General features: G+C 37.3%; 1 protein-coding gene across 1 annotated transcript in view; it reads right to left on the bottom strand.

Annotated features, from left to right (window-relative positions):
• Positions 1–19,231, bottom strand: part of SPATA6 (spermatogenesis associated 6) — a 48,218-nt gene that overhangs the window by 17,461 nt on the left and 11,526 nt on the right. The window contains 5 exon segments of the mRNA XM_061344872.1: positions 7,424–7,599; positions 9,337–9,377; positions 10,860–10,947; positions 12,587–12,865; positions 16,093–16,173. Coding sequence (XP_061200856.1) covers positions 7,424–7,599; positions 9,337–9,377; positions 10,860–10,947; positions 12,587–12,865; positions 16,093–16,173 — 665 coding nt within the window.

The following is a 19,231-nucleotide window of genomic DNA, read 5'->3' as shown; positions in this document are numbered from 1 at the left end:
TCAGACTATTTCTGAGTTTCTGTAAATTAAATTGCCTTTTTCTGAATGCTGAGAAATTACACAATATTGGAAGCATGAATCATATATCTATAGGGGGATGTATTCTCCACATTTCTAATGTCATTTAACATTGTTTATTATTGGATCATTAAAGGCAAGAATTTTTATAAAGCTGGTTATAACAATTGCATTAGCATCCTGAACACTTACGAATGATTTCAAACCCTACAGCATGTATGGCAAATCCATACTGTTCAATTCCTTTGCATAGTACAATCTAACGAGCTGTTGCATTAAAAGATCTCACATAACTTTTTGTAACCGAAAGCAAAATGGTTAGTGAATTTTGTTAGTGGAGGAAAGCATTGCCTTTAAAAGAAACAAAAGTCTAAGTCCCTTAAGCAGGCAGGAACATTCATTTCCCTAACACAGTCAAACCCAGTTTGATGTACTGCATTATAATGCATGTGCTCTATCACTGGCGGTGGTTTGAAAGAAAAGCCCATCCTTTTTTTCTTCTTTTTATAAAGAAGAGAGGTAAATGAAAGGGACAGAGAGGTAAACTGAAAGAGACTATCATCTTATGACTTCCCATTAGCATTTCCAAACATTTACTAATATTAAAGAACCCCCAAAATGCATGTTCAAAAATCTGCATCCTAGATGCGGTAAGAGTGAGTCATTTCCCATTTGACAAATAAAAGATAGACCCATGAAGTCATGGCATTTTCTTTTATTTATACAGCAGCTGCTGCTGCTCTTCCAGCATCTAGGTTGCTGCCACAGAGAAGTTGGAATAGATTGCCTTTGGGAAATAAATGTTATGAAATTCATATGTAAGATTCAGATCATTGTTATTAATCTTAAATTTACAAATATCCTTGGAGATAAATGTATTTACTTTTGGAAAAAAGAAAACCCAACTTGCCATTGTATTCATTTAAAAAATAGTGGCTGTGTCTGCAGAAGAAGGAAAAGATTTAAGTACTTCATTCAAGAACTATTAAATTTCTTTCTTCGGGTGATTTTATGGATCAATCCACTAGTGTGCGCTGCGGTATAAGAAACGTTAGGCACTCACACATCCCCCCCAACTTCATTTACTCCCCCTAAAAAAAGAACAAAAACGAAAATCAAAACCTGGACTGTGATTAAAACAGTACCAGCTTCTTTTAAATTAGCTCTTCCAGTATTGTTATTGTCTAATTTAAGTAATAACTACAGAGTCTAATTCACATTTAAAGTCACAATGTTAATATTTACATCAACTAAAACTCAAGCTAAAACAAAATCATGCCTGAAATCTAGCAGCCCTACTCTAAAGTGAAACCTTTTCATGATACTCTAACTCTCCTATTGGAAATATTGTATAAAACAGGCTTTATAGCACAGCCTCTTAGAGTATAAATAAAGAGATCCTATTTGCCAAAAATCACCAATAACGAGGTTTTAAAATGACTAGCTACCTATTTATGTGATTAAGGTGTCACTATCATATTGCAATGCTGAAAAGAAAGTCATTTCATTTCAATGACAGTTTGTCCTGATAAACGAAATAAACTTCTACAGCTGTATTCTTTGTCATACTTTCAATTTTCCTTGGGACTTGCAAACATTCTGCAGTTACATCAGTTTAAATTGTTTATTGATTCCAATAGATTGTATAAACACTTTGGAAATATAGCTCAGTGACCTAGAAAGAGCCAGATCAATCAGACAACTTCTCAAGATTAATTTCAAAGATGTTGTGTCGAGTCCAATTGAGGAAACAGAACCATTTTCCCTGTAATGTGACTAAAGGCATTTATTTTCTTTTATGAGATAAGGATTTTTTTTAAGGACATACAGAAAATATCTACCTTGATGAAAAATAAAACCCAAAGAAAACAAACAAACAAAGAAGCCAAGCAGACCGTTTAGATCCTCTGCTAAAGATTAAAGTTGTTTTCATATATAATTTTATGTATTAGGATGAAATACTCCATTAGAAGTACAAACAGGATACATCCCATGTACTGTAGTCAAACAGCAGCTTGCAAACCTGAGAGCTGTAATAAACAGGAATTTTCAAATGTCAGACAATCCAGTCATCCTCTTGCACATAGCCAAAATGTTAATATCACATTTCAGCAGGAGATACGAATACATTTCATATCAGTAGAATTAATGCAGAAGCCTACTGCAGAATATTTGCAAAGCCTAGCATGACCCCTTCCCCCACCATTACACCTTCTAGCCTCTGAATAACTCGGTGCATGTGGCTTCCATAAAGAATTCATCAGCTTCAAAGATACAGACTTCATGCTGAGCAAATACACATACAAGGACAAACTATCAGACAATGGAAATCAATTAAGTCCTGTAGTACCAGATTCTCAATTGGAAAGAACGCTGCTGTAATTGGGGGAAAGAGGGAGAAAGAACTCTAAAAGCTAACTATAACCTGAAGAAAACACAATCTGCAAGAACTTAAACATGGAAGAAGAGAGATTCTCAAGAAAGCCCAATAAATCTTATTCTGAAAGAGAAGAGAAACCTCACAGATTTTATATATAAGTAGGTACTTACGCAGCATACACTGTAAGTGGAGAAGTTGCTTTATTCTCATTTAAGAGCATGTGAAGTGGTAATTCAGTATGATGAACTTGGTTCTCAGTGTATACTGGTCTGCACAGAGGCACAACAGAAAGGTTGGGCTACACTTAAGAGTTTTACTGGTCTACTTAGTAAAGGATGCAATTTTGTTTTGCTTTCTCTTAAAATGACTGATTGCTATAAACCTTAGTGTAGATGCCGCACAGAAGTGGTTTAGAGACTATGTTGGTACATACCAGTTTCTGAATTGTAATGAAAATATGCCAACATAAAAATCCTTACATTCTCACAGTATTTGAAGTGGAAGAAGTAGGCTGGTTTCACAATATCAGAATACTAATATGAAGCTGAAACAATTACACACAGACAAGGCCTTAAATCAAAGCACAGAAGCCTAAATATTTGGAAGCAGAAGCTGACAGCTTAGCTGTATACCTCTTCAGTAAGAAATGGGGAAAAAAAAAAGAAAGAGTAAACATATCTCATCCTTTCTATATAGTTCCTCTTATTTTCACAAGCCCTGTTTACAGTTAGTCCTTCAAGTAGTAAAGATGCATTCAGTGTTGAGTTTTCACATCAGTAAAGGCTTTCTTTTCCCTTCCAAGTTTCAGATCTAGCCCTTAAAACTGTGATAGGATGAATCACCCTCATGTAGAAAGTGAAGCTTCTGAGATTTCAAGGAAGGCCAATACCCTAGCTGAGCAGCTGCCCCCAAAAAGGTTGAAGTTATGCTGGTACTAAATCATTAGTATGTCATAAATGGGCTGCAGCTCCTTATTCTCTTTGGAAGCTTTTCCATTTCTTTCTATCTTCTCTGAATGTATTAATTTATACACAAAACAGCTTTGACAACAATCAATTTCAAATTTACTTACCACTGCAGCAAAATTAACCAATGAAGATGACAAATCGTGCAGATGTTGCTCAAAAATATGAAACAAGGCTTAGGTACTGCTCAGTTTTGTAAACTATTGTATGAAATAGCTGATCTTCAAATGCTAATTCCAGAAGTTAACTTAAAGAATGCAAAATAAGTAAACTTCCCCAAAGAGGTGAGAGTGATAAACCCAAAAGATTCAAGAACAAGCTCACTACCAAGCTAAATTCAAAATAAAATCAGATATGATTACTTATAAATGACTAGAGACAGACAGGAAACCAAGCTGCAGCCTCTCCTTATAGCAAGCTTTTTTTTCCAAGAAAGCTAATTTTTTCAGTGTTCTATTTGTAGTGGAAACTTGTCAGAACATAAACATACACTTTCACAGACGTAAACCCTGTCTTAGGATGTATGCCACAGTCAAAAATACCAGGTGAACTACCTCTGCCTGGATTTTACTCTGCAACAAAATTAGTACCCTAGATCCTGGGGTGACACATTTCAAAATCACTGAAGCCAAAGCTTCTGAAAACTGGAGTTTTCAAGGCCTTCATGTAGGATCTAGCATTTCATTAATATTTAACTATTAGGATCTATCATTATATCTATCATCAGTAACATCTAACGATGCTGGTATTTCCCTAGCACTTGGAAAGAGATAATATAAAAAGATGGTAGTAAAACAATAGAGGAATATTACAGAAGGGCATCTGATCCAGACAGTTAACCTCTGTCTTACTTCAAAGAGAACTTAGGTTTCTGTTAAATTTTATAGTGGATAAGATCACATATCTGAAGTGCAACCAGGAGAACATAAAAAAAAAAAGACATTGAGCTGCACTTCACTCTGGAAACAAAAGCAAAAGCCTGCCATTTCCAGAGTAAGAAAAAGAATCCTTTGATCCCAAATGCATGAGAAGTAGCTTTGCCTCTCAACATAACAGAAATGGTCAAATACTTCTATGATTGCTATAGTCTCTTCAGAAAAGGATTTCTCTTGTGCCAGCACGTAGCTCCATTCATAGGGCTTCTTGACCTTACAGAATCCATTTCACTATTTCTCCTTTTCTTTATGAAAGGTACTTTGCTGCAGGTTTCAGTGCTGCAAGGAAGGCTTAGCTTGTAAGTCCCCAGGAAAAATACCGTCTTCTAGGAGTGCCATGAAGATGTATATACACCATAGATTTTGCTTTCCTGGAGCAGCACTGAGAGAATATAGTACTAATGCTCTTTTGCAAAGCATACAGGATACCTATCTATACACAAAAGGATACTTATGTATGCACAACCAACCAGACCATGGGGACAAGTATTGATATACTGCTGGCCACACATCATGGGCAGGAACTGGAGTGTGTATGTACCACTGGTCTGCACAGCAACTAGAATCAAAGTGGGAAGTGGAGTTATGCAGCCACACTCTACTGAGAGTCAGTTTGCAACACCAGCAAATGTTAGGTGACCTAAACAATGAAAAATGTAAAACTAAAATATGAAAAATAAGTATTCAAAACTTTGCTGCCCTGATTCAGCAGTAAATCTATTTACAGTTCTGCTTCTGGCTCAAACCCAGGGGAAAAGGGGAGAGGACTGTCCTTGTGGGCCCTCAAGCAAAGGGACTGGAAACTGCTAGAAAGGATACAAAATGGCTCAGAGGACCTTATGCAAGACCCCATTTTCTGTACCTCGGAAAAGTATTGCAGTGATTTCACAGTTATTCAGCAGCTGGCTTTGGCAAATACTCCGAAGAAGACACACATTCACATCACACTGCTCTTTTAAAAAGAAAAAAAGAAGGAAAAAAGGGAACTAAAGGTCAAGGTGGGGAGTCAAGCTCCATATTCACTCTGGGTTGACTAACATTAAAAATATAAACCTGGATATGCTAAGCTCTTTGTCTTTGTAATTCAAAATAAAATTGAGGAAATAAACATCAAATACTGTGAGATAAGACTCTATATTCTTGCGAATACACTAACACTGACGTACTTTCAGTAGTACTGATTTTCTCTGTATTTCTATGATCTGAACAACAGCGTTTGCATGCATTTCCAAACATTGACCTCTGCTCCATGTTTGTCATTCCAAGTATAACTCTCAGTATACAGTCAGCTAACTGTTCTCTCAGCAGCATGAAATAGACAAATTTTTTTGAGCCTATGCCCTTTACCTTCTCATTTTGATAATTTCCTGATGACAAAATTAAGTGCTTACATCTTTAACATAAAGAGTAACATAAAGAGATCTTACATCTCTAAAAAGCTGAGAACATTTGTTCTAATCAGAAGAAAAAAACATAATTTCACAAGATCACAAATCTCTTCTGAAGAGGGGCTCATAAAGAGAAAAAGCAAGAACATTCAGACAAGTTCAAGATTAAGTGACAGATGACTAAATTACCATGCATGTAACAGCAGCTCACAACATACAAGACTTTTCTGCTATCAATATAAAAGACACTTCCAGCTTTAAATATAATGCATTTTAAAATGTACTCCCCTTCCCAATCAAAGTCCAGCTAGAAAAAGGATTAAAGAAGTCCCCATTACAGTATCTCTTCCCCAGACATGGGGAACTAATGCACTGACATTTATCAGAAGAGAGTGGGGAGGTAGACAAGATGACAAAGAAACCTCCTCCAAACTCCAGCTGCATCCTAATCTCTGTATAACAGTTCTCAAGGAATACTATATACACAGATCACCAAACAAGCAAGTTTTCAAGCAGAGGAAGATGTTAAAGCACCAACTTGATCTTTATGAATATTAAAAATTCAATCCCCACCTGCCATCTGTCATTTTTCTTTTTAGAGAAAAAATCTGAGACAATTTTTCTTTGGAAAAAAGCATTAGGCTGTGTGTAGGCTATAAAAGGCACCTTGTGAGCATTGACTAACTGAAGTACAACTGGTAACATAGGTGAAACAGTCTGGAACGAGTGTGAACTAGCCACCAGAGTACATCTCCAAGTAGGGCCTCAGAAAACACTTCAGCATTTAGGACAGGACATCAGTTTGATCCTCAGCTTCTCCCAATTATTTTATGTATTTGCTTATTCAGGTCCAGCTTTGCATATAGATTTTCTGCTCCCAGAAAGCCATCCAGTTTTTTGCTAAACTGAATGTACAGTAGAGGCATTGTGCACCAAATACACTCAGCAGGAGGCAGGGAATACTTGCCTTGAAGGACTGGAGGAATTAAGCAAGAAAAAATCTGTTGGTTTTTGACATTTCTTCTATCTCATGAGACTGAAGCTGTAAGACTTACCCAAAATACTAACCCAGGGACTGAAATCCACTGAACACAGGGATACTGGAAATTGTCTCCATCCCAACCCCACTGTGGTCAGTGGAGACTAGTAAAACTAATTTAAATATAGCAATTAATATACACACAACTCCTGCAGAGACCCACACTTCGACTCAAACAAAACAAAATCTTAAGCTGTCAATTAATCAGAAAGACTGGAAAGTAATACTAGATTAATGCTAGCCCAAGCATGTTACACACACTAGTCATGCATCTGACTACAGCATAGCCACAAGTATGTGCTTACAAAAGGTTTCCAGGTACCACCCATTATGCCTATTTCACATGTAGCTACAGTCACATTCCTGAGATTCTAATTGACTATGAAACGATTACTTAAGTATTCTCTGTTTCAGATGGACATTTGGCAGCCCGAAATGTGGGGCTTCATTATTGCAGAGAAGGTTAGCAGCAGAGATGTTAAAGATCCTTTTCATTGCTGTATGATTCATTAAGCAGAGAGGGGATGGCAAACACTGCACCTGAAGAGAAGTCAAACAACAATACAGCTGTTGGGGAAAGACTTTTGGTCTCTTCAGCCTGCATACCTCCAAACATGCAAACTACAGTCATGCAAGTACCGTTATCATCTGCTCGTGTTAGCAACTCTAGAATTTCACAAACAAAACTAGGCCATTACCTTTCCCTTAGAGAGGATTGATTTAGCACAGAACTTAGAGAATGCTTCTGGAGTGCTGGAGATGCTGAATGCTCTAATGAACCAGCAGAATGGGACTGTCTGTTGCCTGGAGTTGAGATCACATCCTCATTGCAAACATCAGAGCTGCCAAAGTATTTCCCATGAGGAGATTCTGCCTGTAAAAAAACCCCACCAAACCTTGCTAAATTTTGTTATGAATATCAAGATGTACACATTTCATATTTCTTTTTTTCAAACCAAAAGGCTAAAGGTTGCACACACATGTGGGAATATCTGTCTGCTGCAGAAAGAACAAGGACCCTCATTTCATAGAAAGAGCCCTGGTCTAAATTAAATCAGCAAGTGTCAGAGGATTTTGCTGGTATCTTACACACCATCTTATGGCAAAATCTACTGCAACAGCCCTTTTATCACCTTGTCTGATTGCACAGTTTAAAGGCTTACCCTTCCCAGAAATCTCACAGATTCAGAATGATGCCAGAGAGTTTAAAAAAACACAAACCTTAGACTTCTCCTCAGTCTGATACCCCTTGTTCTTAGACTTTTTCTTCTTTCATGATTTGATGTTCCTCGAGGGAAAACTCAGGCCCATCTACTCATCATCTACTCACTCTTCATTACACTCATTACTCCTTTCATGACTCCCCTTAACATGTAACACACCACTAAAAAGTCTCTGTGGGTTACCACCTTTTATCTGACATGGGGACTTTTACAGGAGCTGTTTCCCAAATCTAAGGAAAACAAACAAAACCCACAACAAAACCAGACCAATAGTAATCAGGTTATTCATAAGCTCTTTCCAGGCTGCTGGGTTATTTTCTCTCAGCTTTGGGAAACAGCTTCTTTTAAACAAAGCTGTATTATATTTCTGGCAAGAAAAAGATACATTCTATTCAGCCCTAATTTTGTGAGAATCACAAGTGATTAGTGGCATCAAGAACATGATGACTTAACCTGCAGCTATCTGCATAAAATCTACTGCTCCTAAAATCTGCTTTCCCACTGGGGGAGAGCAGAGGGATGTGGGAAACGACATGACTTTAAAATGGCCACCTTAAAAAAAAACCACCAAAAATACATATTTAGTATATTTAGTAGAATTTCCCTGTTTTCTTTACAGTATCTCATTTACAGACATGGAACAAGCTAGAAGTGGCACAATATGTTAGAATTACATGGTAGGCAAAACTGCAATCCTTGGTAATAAAAGCTTAGAATCTGACAAAAGTGCACTTAATATATGGCAAGGTTTATCCTTATAATTCACCTTCTTTCCTCCTCCCTGTTATCATCAGTTTTCCCAGCCATTAGGAAATCCAAGAGGGCATACATAATTAAATGCCTAAACCCATGATTCCTACAGTACTTCGGGAAGACAGGCAAAAACAACTAAATGAGGATGGAAAGAATAAAAACCACCAAAACCAAAGGAACCCTGACATCATTCTTTAGATCCATGGAATACACGAAGCAGCTAAGATCTGAAAAAGGAAGGATGTGAAATAACAGAACAGTGACTGCCCAGTTGCACAAGTGCTACCCTTCTATATAATTCTAGAGTGCAGTTTGCTCTCATAAGGACCACAAAGGCAAACTGCCTTTAAAAGCTCTTCTATAGCCTTGCCAGAAGCCTTAATGCCAAGGAGAAGCAAGGCCTGTACTTACAAGCACAAACATGGAGTGTTAAGTTTCATTTTTCTACGTGTAAATAAGCTGTCAGCAGCCCTAAACTGGGTTAGATCAAATTTAACATGTCCCTTTGCTTGCTTTTGCTACTACAGTAGATAAAGTTTCAAAAATACCTATGCAAGAAAATATGCACGACAAACCTTCTCACTCAGAGCTTCCCAAAAAACAGTGCGTAAACAGTAGTATTTCAGAGTACTCACTTTGGCTTTCCTGGGTCTGTAGCTGCCAAGAAGAGAAGAATCTGGAGAAAGAAAAAAGATGTATCCCAGAAGAAAGTAAAAAAAAAAATATAATCCGAATGTCCTCAATTTTATGAAATCTACAAAATAGCTTACCTCTCCTCCCAAACAATATTAAAGTTGTTTCTATTATTATTACTATTATTATCGTTGTTATTATACCCTCTGAAATTCTAAACAGGCTCAGAATATTTCAGGAGATCACCCTCTTTAGCTGAAAACAATTCCCACGTTTAATGGAATATAATATTTATAATAATTAACTGGTGTATGCAAGTGTCCTGGCTTTTGTTAATCTATTAATTGCCTAAATCAGTACAAAATCAGGCTCCACCATTCCCAAAAATTCTCATGTACATTACACTACTTTACTAATCTTCTCTGGACAAGCTTCCTTATGACTGCTTTTCCCTCCTCTTATCATCTGTTAATTTCATCCCACAACTGATGCACAAACATGAGTATTAAGCCCATGGGAAAGATATGTGAGGAAACTATTAGGTCAATATTGGGTGAGGATGTTTCACCAATGTCAATACAGGACTCATCCCTGCGAGACTGACATTAAGTTATATCTGCTTTCTTGATCATTTCTACCAGTCTGTAGTGACCTAAGCTCAAAGAGGTACTTCTATGCTGTACCACAAGGTAAAGACACCCCTCTATAAGCTACTTGCACAAAAGCCAAAAGGACTAAACTGTACTGTCAGTATTAAGGGTTTTAATCCTAGGAATCTGTTTTGTTCAGAAGTTACAGTTAAGCTTCAAGACACAAGCAGGTAACCAGTGAATCCTCTCGAGGTAGATTCAGTGTTACTACAAAGAACAAATGTAAAATAACAAATTCACAATAATTTCCTACATAACAACTTGTAATTAGTGAGGAGGCACAATAAGAATGAGGCAGAGCACACATAATGAACAAATACTGATGAGATGTGAAATACATTGTCAGACATACGCAATAAAATCACATTTTAGGGTACTACTTTAAATTTTTGGTCTGACACTTCTTATCAAACTCTCACTTACTGACACTAATGAATAATGAAGCAGATATTGGAGCACATCCTGGATTATCATTTATAATGGCAAGTCACTGATCCACTACTCACAAATACTGCTGAAATAAATACTCCTTTCTGAAGTAAAAAAGCCCTTAAACTTCAAAATGATCAATACTCCAAGCCTGATCAACACATCTACAGGCTGAGGTGCAGATCTGCTGCACTATCCAACTCGTTAAAACAAGTGGAGTGAAACAGAGTCCTCACCTGAGCTTTGCCATTTTCTACTCCTGCTTTCATACTACACAGGACACATTTCAAGTTTCATGAAGTAGTATTCAAAACCACCTTTTGCAGCAGTAGCTTATGCAGTATTCTTCCTATTGCTTGGAAGAAAGAACAGCTTTTCTCCATTATAGACCAACATTTCTGCAGATAACAAAAGCATTAATGAGATGTATAGCAGAAAATACTGACCATGGTCTACCTTGTTCCAGGCTTCTGCTGCACTTTCTCGTGTGTGACAACAGGTATGAAGTTTAGCACCAGGACTTGGTTGTTCAACCTGAAGCAAAGATACTGTTAAAATAATCAGTATCAGATGTACAAGTTCCTACTTTTTTGTTTTTGTTCATAAGGTCATATCCAGTCCTGTCTGAAATATATTTTTTATTTAAATACTATTTGAAACTGATTTTACTACACTTTGCTTACATTATATATACTATTAACATTACTGAGCATAAACAGAAACAGTGCTAGGAAGGTCTAGAAAGCTCTGAATATCATATTGTTCAAAGAAAAAAAATGCAGATAGTTTTTCCTTCATCTATCATGTCTGCAGTTTTTGAACCAATTCTTGTATCTCATACTTAATCCAAACAGTTCAGATGTCACAAAGTGAGATCTGAATCCCTTCCTAATGAAAAAAGCTACATTTAACATAATCTAATTTTAATCTTCATTTAAAACAAAATCTCCAGGCCAAAAGAGTCCTTGGCAGTAAAGCTGCCCTAAGGGGAGCATTCTCAATCTACTAAGGCCATGGAAGTCAGGATACAGTACATTCAGAGAAAAGCTTTTTCCTTTTTTGTACAAATATAACCAAGCAACTGAATCAATAATCAGTGCTATAATTAAACTAAACTTCACCTATAGATCAAAACACTGAAGAATTGATTAAAAGGAGATAAAAGTAAAATATCTGAGAAATAGAGAGAGACAAACAGTATGTTATGAATGATTAACGGTTTATTAAGGCTAATCTGAATTTCTGAAGGTACCCATATATAGAACAAAACCTGGAAGAGTTCTGAAATTTGACAAGATATTATGAATTTATTTGTACATAAACAAAAAAAAACCTCCTTAAATAAAGTGAGAAGCAAACTAATTAAACACTAAATTCTCAATGGCTTTGACAACTTTCCAGAATTGTAGACAAATCATAATATCACAGCAGAGAATCAGAACAATCCCATTTCTGCCCCTACACAAAGTGATTTTCTAAAAAGAAAGGAGTGTTGCAATTATATGTAGTACTAAAAGGGGGAAAAACAAATATGAGAATATCATCCTCCAAGAGGAGGCGAAATCTGCCCCCTTCGTATTAAAGCACTTAAACACAGTTTCTTTAAATAAGTACCTAATTTCAGAGCAATTTTTCACATATGGTTAACAAAGCCCTTATGCGGGTGCTAAAGTCAGTTTGATTATGAACCAAAGTGTTAGTGTTATGAGTCAAAGTGTTAGAGATGTGGCTCTGAGCAAAGGAAGCGTTTCAAAGATCACAGGATGCCAACATAAAAAAAGTTGAAAGAGAGGAAGTGCAAATGTTCAGAATGTGACTAGACATTCTTTCTTTAAAGTCTTATTCAGGAATTTTTAATACCAATATCAATTACTTCCAAGCTGAATTTATACACCTATTATCCTGTCTAGTGTGCTGGAAGAAAAGAAATGGAGCCTTGGAGAATTTAACCAAGATATTCATGAAAGAATTTGATCTTTGTCTGTTACTAACGCGGATAAAAGAAATTTTATTTTAGTTAATTTTACATTTAAATCACTATGCGACAGACTGTTAAGGAGAGAAAAATTATTCATCTAAACTAAGAGCTGAATGAAATTTTGGAGCTATATTTAGCGAAAGAACAATATTTGATCTGAGCTTAAGCTGGAAGCACTTTGGAGAGAATACAAACCCGTCTAACTACAAATGGAGGTTTATCGGTATCTCTTCTGAATTCATAAGGACCAAGTTTTAAATGGGCCAGTCGTTGCCTGGCGTCTTGTGATAGCTCACACATTCGTCTTTTTGTGTATGGAGATGGAGAACGTGATTTAGAAGCTATTGTAGGCTGCTCGTAGCTCTTTGTTGCTAAGCTGTGCCTGTTTTTCTCAGGTGAAAGAGTATTTTTCTTTGGCAACTTTGTTTGCAATTTTCCATTTGGGGTTGAGTGATGTACCAAATTCAAATCATCCTAAAGTGAAAAAGAGAAATTATCTGCTTTGACAGCATGTGGAACAAAGATCACTGAAAATAATGTAAACAGGGAACTGATTTCCCCTCATACAACTATAAACAAACAGCAATTTAAAATGCAACAACGTATTTTCCATTTTCTCTGAAACCAAAAGAAGGTTAAACCACACATTACTAGATGTTAGTTAAGGTAGAGTGTCTGATTCTCACCCAGTTAGCTTTCTCACACAGTTAGTGTACAGAGACTGTGAAAAATTAAATTGAGTTTTGTTACAACTTCGTTTCACACAAACTCTACCTGGGTCGCACAGACACAAATTTGAAGTATTTTTTCATCTGTTTAAACTCTTTTTAACCTTTTAGAACTCTTGTCCTTTAAAATAAAATATATAAATTAAACTAGAAGCCTGTTTAATGTTTTAATTTATGTGCATTTAAAGTTGCCTAAAGCCTTACAAGAAGTCTCAGTGCATTCTCTGAAATTTGTATTTTCTTGGATCATAGTGAAGTTACTAGCTTTTCAAGGAGTTATAATAAAGAAGCTATGTTTAGTGAAAAAACAGCCAAACGGAAAACATCCTCCCCAAAAAAATACCAACAAGAAATGTTTGAAGACCATCTTCCAAAGATCGTCTCAAATTGTGTGAATGCTTCTGCCAAAGGAGAGGTAAAGCAGCTGTTTATTTTTACAGCTGGCACTTGACAACCACAATATGAATTTTGAGGCTAAAACTTATAAAAATCCCACTACTATCAAATATTGCCTTAAAAGTCTGTCTCAGAGTTGGCATTGCTTTTAAAACACCTACATACAGCAGAAACAAGTACCGTGGAGGAACAACCAATCTCGCCACCTCCCTTCCCACAGCCAGCAAAGCCTATCTAGCAAACAGGGCTGTCACCCCCTCCAAGTAACTATTAATGTCTTCAGTGACTGATTTCATATTCTGGGAAGCTGTTTCCAACACTGAAGTTTTGTTGGAAATACATTATCATTCCTCTGTAAACTCTAGCATTAAACGAGCAATAAATTATTCTACCAGCTTCATAGGTCAAGGCACTCCAGATTCTACAACTCTTATTAGGCTACTTAGGCAGCAGCATTTTAACTTTGAATACCACAGTACAGATATAATTAGACTTTTTGTTCAAATTTGGCACAAATTCACGAATTATAAAAGACAAAAAATAATAGTATAGCAAAACTCTTCTTCCTGTTGGAAATTCCTTTTCAAGCTTGAGGAAACTGACATTAGTCATAAATCTGAATGTTGCACAAACTGCTTTAGAAGAACTCAGAAATGAAATGTCCAGCTTGACTTCAAGCCTTTCTCTCTACACAGAATCACAGAATGGTTTGGGTTGGAAAGGACCCGAAGATCATCTAGTCCCATGTCCTGCCATGGGCAGAGACACCTCACACTGGACCATGTCACCCAAGGCTCTAACCTGGCCTTGAACACTGCCAGGGATGGAGCAGTTACCACTTCTTTGGGCAGCCTATTCCAGTGCCTCACAGGGAAGAACTTCTGCCTAATGTCTAACCTAAATCTCTCCTGCTCAAGTTTAAACCCATTGCCCCTTGTCCTATCCTCTGTCCTTGATGAAGAGTCCCCCCCCAACACCCTTATACGTCCCCTTTAGACACTGGAAGGCTGCCACTGGAAGGTCTCTACGTAACCTTCTCTTCTCTAGGCTGAACAGCCCCAACTTTCTCAGCCTATCTTCATACGGGAAGTGCTCCAGTTCCCTAATCATCCTCATGGCCCTCCTCTGGACTTGTTCCAGCAGTTCCATGTCCTTTTTATGTTGAGGACACCAGAACTGCACACAATACTCTAAGTGAGGTCTCACAAGAGCAGAGTAGAGGGGCAGGATCACCTCCTTCGACCTGCTGGTCATGCTCTTTTTGATGCAGCCCAGGATACAGCTGGCTTTCTGGGCTGCGAGTGCACACTGCTGGCTCACATTCAGTTTCTCATCAACCAATACCCCAAGTCCTTCTCTGCAGGACTGCTCTGAATCACTTCTCCTCCCAACAACAAAAGAGGCTGAGGTTGTGCGTTTGTTTTGCATCAACACAGTTTGAATCTGGCATCACTCGGACTATTCATGCCAGTATCTTTCTCACTCCTGCAGTAGCACTTGTGCACCTGTAGCGAGCTGGAGTACAGAACTGGCCCAAACAAACCCAGACCTAACTCTTTAACCTTAATTTCAATTTAATCAGAATTAAGTTGTGCTTCTGGCTTACACCAATTGTGAAACTAGGCCTTCACTGCAACACATACACATTTTATATCTCATTCATAACATATTAAATACTTTTAAGGACATTTTAAATTTCAAATCAAACTGAAGTTAGTTTTCTGACACTGTTTTTACTATTTTTTAAAAATTCTTTATCTAAGTGTCTCAATACATTTTGTTTGTCAAATTTGGAAGAAACTTCTCAATAACTAATTAGCAATGCCACAAACACTTTCCTGACTTTCTTTGCATGCAAGCCTTCCCAACAACCATTCCATTTTAATGAGGGTGAACCATGTTTCCAGTACTACAGCAAAAAACAGGAGGACATACGAATAACTTTACATGACAACTTGTGCCAGGAAACCCAACCAAAATTCCAATCTGTGAGACCAGAGTAAAGTGCTACCAAATGACCGAATACACAGGAGATTTTTTTCCCCTAGTCTCTTCAGCTACTTCAACTTTGATTGTTGCAGAAGCAGCATTTCCAGATTAATATTGGTGACAGCCATTTCAACAAAAAAATCTTCATTTTTTTCACCTTCATTCCTGTTACTGATACTGTTATGGAAAACAATTAAATTAATTGGCTTGGTTTTTATAAGATACCTTTTCTGACTTCAACGGGCTTTCATTGTCCTTAATTTTAAGTGTCAGTAAGAAACGGTGGGAAGGCATCTTCCCACCTATAAATACACCGGGGATTGACACTTCAGCTGATCATAGAACACAGCAGCTGATAATTGTTTCAGATTCAAGGAACTCTCAGCATTTGCTTGTCATGCACCAAGCCCACTCTTTACTCATACTTGATTAAAAATTTAATCAAGTTGTCAAGCACCCATGATAACTGCTTTAACCACAACAAAAGAATGAGAAAAGTTTGAAGTGAGCAGCACATGCAAAAATTGGACACAAGGCTATCAATATTAAATCTAAAAATTAAATTTCAAACAATTAAATTATGCTAACCTGTATGTGACTCCTTCCTGAGCTTAACAGGCTTTCTGTAATAAGGGAGCTTGTAGAAAATCTCAGTTTTGGTGCAATTCCCTAGAAGAGAGACAATAATTGAACATCAAGCTCCAACTCAAGATAAAGGGTATCAAAGAGGTAAATGTCACCTAATGTAACAAACCATTCCTAATTTTCAGCCATTTCCTTTGTTAATTTCAGCCTTTAATAAAGATAATTAGAAAAGACAGAACAGCAATGGTAAATGTCAAGATGCTAACATTTGCATTTCTGACAATTCAATTACAGATGATTATATTGCTTTCGTACAACAATTAAGGTCTGACTTTTATTTCAACACATATCTTAGTCAAAAGCACTTTTAAAGATTTTTCATGCCATGTTATATAGCATCAATAAAAATTCCAGTCATGCTCTGGAAGTTTCATTAACTCTAACTTTGGAAACTTATTTATAAACAGCCTCAATTGTGCAATCTTTTTTTGGTAAAAACATACAGAAAATTGGTCAGTTACACTGCAAATTACCATCAGTTTGTTAACAGAATGATTAAGAAAAGTCTTATTCTGTAACCATTAGATCAGAGTCTGATTTCTATGGATTGTCTCCCATATTCTATAACCACGTTTCACTTTCTCTCGATACCCTCTTACACGTGTGGCTGGCAAGAGGCAGCTTACCAACTTAGAATCAGTGAGGTCCAACTGGACCTCCTGGACAAGCAGCACACTTGTACTAATGGCTAGCCGGTGTCTCTGCCTTTATGTGGCTAACAGTTTCTGTTCAACTCATCTTTTTTTACTGCAGCCATGTCTAGAAACATAATAACTCCAAGAGCTCTGTCTCCTGTGAAATTTATCTAGAATTGACCAACATATACAAATGTACTGGGTGTAAATGGCAGACATTACAACACACAAGTTGAGTGACATTAAAAAAGGCATAAAAGAACTAAAGGCCACGTATGCTATAAAAAGTGGGGAACATCTATATGCATCTTATCCAGCTCTGCAGAAGCAAAGGCTGAATCAATCATCCCTAGAACTTTCTACCCTCTCTCCTTTCAACACAGACAGAGTTTGCTGCCCTGAGGCATCTGTGTGCATGGGCATCTGTGCACATGAATGCACAAAATCACCGAGAAACAAAAAGGAGCTGTTCTCTTTGTGACTCTGCCCTATGTTCTTAAGAATTAGTAGGAACTTCGTAAGTGAAGTCTACTGCTGAACCAAACTATGCTCTGCCACCAGACTGAACACACACTGATTTCCCACAAGGGAATATGATATGACTCCAGGTTAGATTACAGAAATGAAATGACAAAAATGCCACGAAATCTCAGTCATAACAATTAACTGAGCCCAGGATTCAATCAAGTCAAGTTATGGCACATAAAAGGGACTTTAAAGCTGACCGTCTTTAATCAACTAATTTTATTACTAATGAATTGTCAAATGCTATCAACAATTTAAAAAAGGACATATCAGAATTAGTAAGTCTTCTATAAAAAGCAACAACTGAGCACCTACTGCTCTTACAGAGACTGGAAATGATTACAGAATTGTTAAATGCTCCTACCTAAAATAAATAAATAAATCACGCAAAACTATATCTTCTTCAAAGAAATGGCTTGTGGACAGCAGATACGGGATGGCACTGGCATACACAGGGCAAGGAGATGTCAAAAGTAACTTATAGGCCAAAAACAATCAGAGAACTTCCATTTTCTGCAGTTCTCAAACTAGGGATTGCTGAAGGCTATTCAATATAGCATTATGAAAAGACTGCCATATGGCCCCAAACATATCTGTAAATGAAAATCCAGCCAGAAAGTTGTTGCGATCTGTTCTTCTGCCTCTGGTTTAGTGGTATCTACAGCCTTGATCAGGCTTCTCAATCCTTCTGTATCAGCCATTAAACAGAAGTGATAAGGATGTAATAATAATTTGCTCATAGAAAAAAAAATTAAAGGCGGTTCATATTTAGAAGAACACAAGTTAGAAAACAAGTCTAATATGTGCTTTGACTGTCAGGAGAATAAGTACAAGTTTGTAGCATAAAAAGGTATATATGAATATAACAGAACATCTTGCATTGGTGTGCTAACGAAAGCATAGCTAAAAAGAAACTGCTTTAAGTAACATGGGAAATACTGCATGAGGGTGGGAATGGAGATAAGACCATCTGTAAGAAGTCATCAACAGTCAAGGCTTAAACGTATCCTGCAAGGCAAAGGTTGCAGAGAAATACAGAAGAGCCAGCAAAAGCCTCAGCTGGATGACACTGGACCAGGAGAGATAACTCAAGGCATGTCCTGTATGTGTATTGTGTTTGTAAGCCTCGTAAGACATTTAGCCAGAGACATTATCAGGCAAGTGCCACATTTCTGGAGGAGTTCTGATCCTCTAAACTTGGGATTCCTTCCAACTGACAGATTAGCAGCGTTAATCAGACACTGCTTGTCACTGCCTATCTGAACTCCACAACCGTAACCTTGCTGTTGCTACCTTTTTTTAATAAGAGACAAATTTATTGGGAATCAAAGTGCTGCTGAAGCACAGCTGTCAGTCAAAAATACTCAACATCTCAGCTAGCTATAAATAACTTCCCATGAAGGAATAACATGGCTTTGACTGGCATAGGAACAATGTGAGGGTTCTCATGACCTTGTTTAACACTTTTGCCTTTTGCTTAGCATTCATAATTCTGGTGTGGACAGAGTTAGCAGGAGATACTTGCCAGTAAAGATTAAGGAACATTAGAAGATGGAGGCATTTGAGACTGCACTTCTACTGGAGGTAAAAATTCTCTCACAGCTATCCTATTTGGCAAGCAAGGAGAGGAACCACAAGTTCTTTTTGGGAGCTTCCCTCCAATTCCATCCAACACAGATTCTTTATTATTCAGAAAACTGGGGTCAGTGTGCCAAATTCCTTTCTTAAACTGTTTCTGCGATGGAGATGGTATGGAGCAACAGCTGCTGCAGTCCTCGTTCCAGGGCAGAGATGGATTTCATTTACACTGTTCCCAAGGACATGGAAGCACATTTCTGTCTTACATCTGTCTTACACTTCTTAAAGCTACTACAGTGTCATCATTCAGCTACACATCCAAATAACTCTGATCCCATCTTCTA

This window comes from Neopsephotus bourkii, unplaced genomic scaffold, assembly GCF_033783945.1.
Source record: "Neopsephotus bourkii isolate Nb327-2 ecotype Australia unplaced genomic scaffold, CSIRO-AGI_Nbou_v1 NB_234, whole genome shotgun sequence".
In the NCBI taxonomy this organism is placed as follows: Eukaryota; Metazoa; Chordata; class Aves; order Psittaciformes; family Psittacidae; genus Neopsephotus; species Neopsephotus bourkii.
The sequence above is the reverse complement of the archived record's forward strand: the minus strand, read 5'-3'. Positions and strand labels throughout refer to the sequence as shown.